Source organism: Poecilia latipinna, unplaced genomic scaffold, assembly GCF_001443285.1.
Source record: "Poecilia latipinna isolate Pla-1442-1.1 unplaced genomic scaffold, P_latipinna-1.0 Scaffold3976, whole genome shotgun sequence".
Classification (NCBI taxonomy): domain Eukaryota; kingdom Metazoa; phylum Chordata; class Actinopteri; order Cyprinodontiformes; family Poeciliidae; genus Poecilia; species Poecilia latipinna.
The window spans coordinates 28832-31315 of record NW_015116592.1 but is presented as its reverse complement, the minus strand read 5'-3'; the positions used below and the strand labels follow the sequence as shown (position 1 = coordinate 31315).

The window sequence follows — 2484 nt, the reverse complement described above, 5'->3', positions numbered from 1 at the left end:
CATTATTGTTTTGCCATAAACATTTTACTTAAAAATGGTCTCAAAACTTCTGGAACAATTTATCGTCCATCAAATTTAGTTACTGTGACAGGCCTGCACACATGTGATATATAGTGTAGTTAGTTTGAAAGAGTCATTTGATTACTCAATGAAAAATTCATCCATCAGCTAGATTACAGTAACGCGTTGATGACACCATTGTTTGACAGTTTTGCTCAGGCTATTTACGGATCTGTCAGGTTTCCGATACGTTTCCCCCGATGGTAAACTTGTTCCTGCGCCCTGGGAAGCTCCTAAAAGGGAAGACTGGGTCGATGTAATGAATACATTTACATGATGGAATCTGGAAAATGTAAGAATTATTGACAGGATTTTATTTCGCCATGGAGATCAGACGGTTGAATAATACTGAGGGTTTTAGAGCTGCAGACTGTAAATAGTTTGCTCACTTTCAGTGAGAAGAGATTTAAAATTCTGATGACCTGAAGAGAAGAACTGACAGGAAAACCTGATTCAGATGTTTTAGTTGGTAAGTGTCGGGTAGCCTGGGGAACGTAGAGAACAGCAGCGTTGTTTTGCGTCTCCGTGAACTTTGACCCTTCACAGAATAAACCAGTAGAACCGGTCCGGAGCAGAAGCGCCTCACCTCCCTCCACCGTGGCGCCCCAGCCGGTGATCCAGGCCTCCTGGCCGGCCGGGAAGTGGTGTGCGGCAGACGGCAGGCAGACGGGCCAGATGTTCTGGTTCAGAATCAGGTCCGGTTCCAGCTCCATCAGGGCGATGTCGCCGTCCAGGCTGACCCGGTCGTAGTCCGGGTGGACCACGATCCGCTTCACCTTCCGCTGCTCCGTCCACTGGTTGCTCTGGCCCTGCGCGTGCAGCCCCAACCAGGCGTCCCATCGGTCCGCCGCAGCGTGCCTGCGCCATGGATGGAGGTCAAAGGTCAGGACGGTGCAGCGCCACCTGCTGCGTATCCACAGAGACAACCTGGAAATCTATGAAGGACTTTTTCTGCCATAACTGGAGAGCACACACTGTCCGTCTGAAAGCAGGACTTCATGTTTTCCTTCTCAAAACTTGTGATGCTTGAACTCCAAACTTCTGCTCTCAAATATTCACTCTGCTCTCTCAAACCTTTCTGCTCGCACTCAAAACTCGTCTCTCTGCTCGGATCAAATCTCCACTTGCAAACCTCTCTGCTGGCTTACGAATCATTTTCTGCTTGCACTTGGAACAGAAAAGTACCGTCACCTGGCAACCTCTCAGCCAGTAGAATGCAAATGTTGTCTGGGTGCGTTTATTTCCTTCTAGTGGGTGAGCCAGTGTGGCTGCTACCAATGATAGCAACCAGCGCCACACACTGGAGAAACAACAACCTCAGCTTTCTGCTCTGTGTTACAATAAACATCCACCAGCTGAGCTAACAATCGCTAACGGCTACTGATCTTAGGCAGGAGTTTGTTCACCCAAAACAAGAAAATGGATCCACAGATCCAACCATGTTACAACATAGTCATAACATGAGATTCCTCCCTGTTAGTTAAATAGATGAATATGTTTTCTGTTACATAACAAATAACAGAAAGCTCCCTGTCGGATCCTTGTCGTGGTTTTCTCGTGTCCTTGCTGCCTTGTCCCTGTCTCATGCTGGTGTCCTAACTATCTGTGCTACCCATCAAGCCGTCCTACCTTGCGATGCGCACATTGATGCTGCGTCACAATCTGCTGACTCGGCAGATTTCTTATCCTACCTGTGGAAGTTTCGTTTCGTCTCTTTTATTTCGTCAAAGATTAAGGTAAGCTTGATTTAAATGATTGTATTTACACCTGGCTTTATAGCCCTGTTCCTGTACTTTAAAATATTTTAGTTTAATTACACAGTTTTTATTAAACCTTGCTAAATAGATGTTGGTAGCGATACTCCGTGGGACTGAAGCTGTAATAGCGGTGTAATATCAGTGTATATTAATCATATCCCATCATTTCAGTGAGCTGCAGGTCGGTGACACATTGTGGCTGAAAACAGACATGAAGTATTAATGAGCATAAAGGAGCTGCAGTGATCTGTATTTGTCTGTGTTTAATTTAATTTCAATAAAACCTGCTTCCCCTGTCTGATACTGTTTCATGCTTACAAACACCTCTGTACTTNANATGTTTTGTAAAAGGTAGCATATTCTAATAATTAGTGCAAACATCTTCAGGTTTTTATTTTAAACGGGTAGGATATTCAGATGAAGGAAGTGATCTCCTTGTGGTTTCGTCGTGTATATAATTTGTTCCAATGCTAAGCTAAGCATAACTCCTAAGCTTCCACTTCAGTCACTTAAATAATGTTATCCAATATATTTAACATTAACAACCTGCTGCAGATTGTAAACATGATGTAGCAGTTTTAGACGGGCAGCACCAACAGATAGACATACCCATCAACCCGTACTATGGCAGGAAAATCTGACGAGGTAGCACAGATAGTCAGAACAC

At 44.5% G+C, this 2484-nt stretch overlaps 1 protein-coding gene across 1 annotated transcript; it reads right to left on the bottom strand.

Annotated features, from left to right (window-relative positions):
- Window positions 1-209: 209 nt before the first annotated feature.
- On the bottom strand, window positions 210-1215 carry LOC106941994 (serine protease hepsin-like). Its single transcript, XM_015025156.1, has 2 exons — window positions 1193-1215; window positions 210-987 (listed from the first exon to the last, which is right to left on the bottom strand). The coding sequence occupies exons 1-2, from the start codon at window positions 1213-1215 to the stop codon at window positions 360-362; spliced, it is 651 nt and encodes a 216-aa protein (XP_014880642.1). The 3' UTR covers window positions 210-359.
- Between the last annotated feature and the right edge of the window lie 1269 nt (window positions 1216-2484).

What these genes read in the sequence shown, in the direction of transcription:
- LOC106941994 (XM_015025156.1), bottom strand. Translation starts at nt 1,215, where the DNA reads ATGATTCGTAAGCCAGCAGAGAG. An exon ending in ATTCGTAAGCCAGCAGAGAG is followed by an intron (nt 988 to 1,192) that starts GTTTGCAAGTGG and finishes ATAGATTTCCAG; the next exon opens with GTTGTCTCTGTGGATACGCA.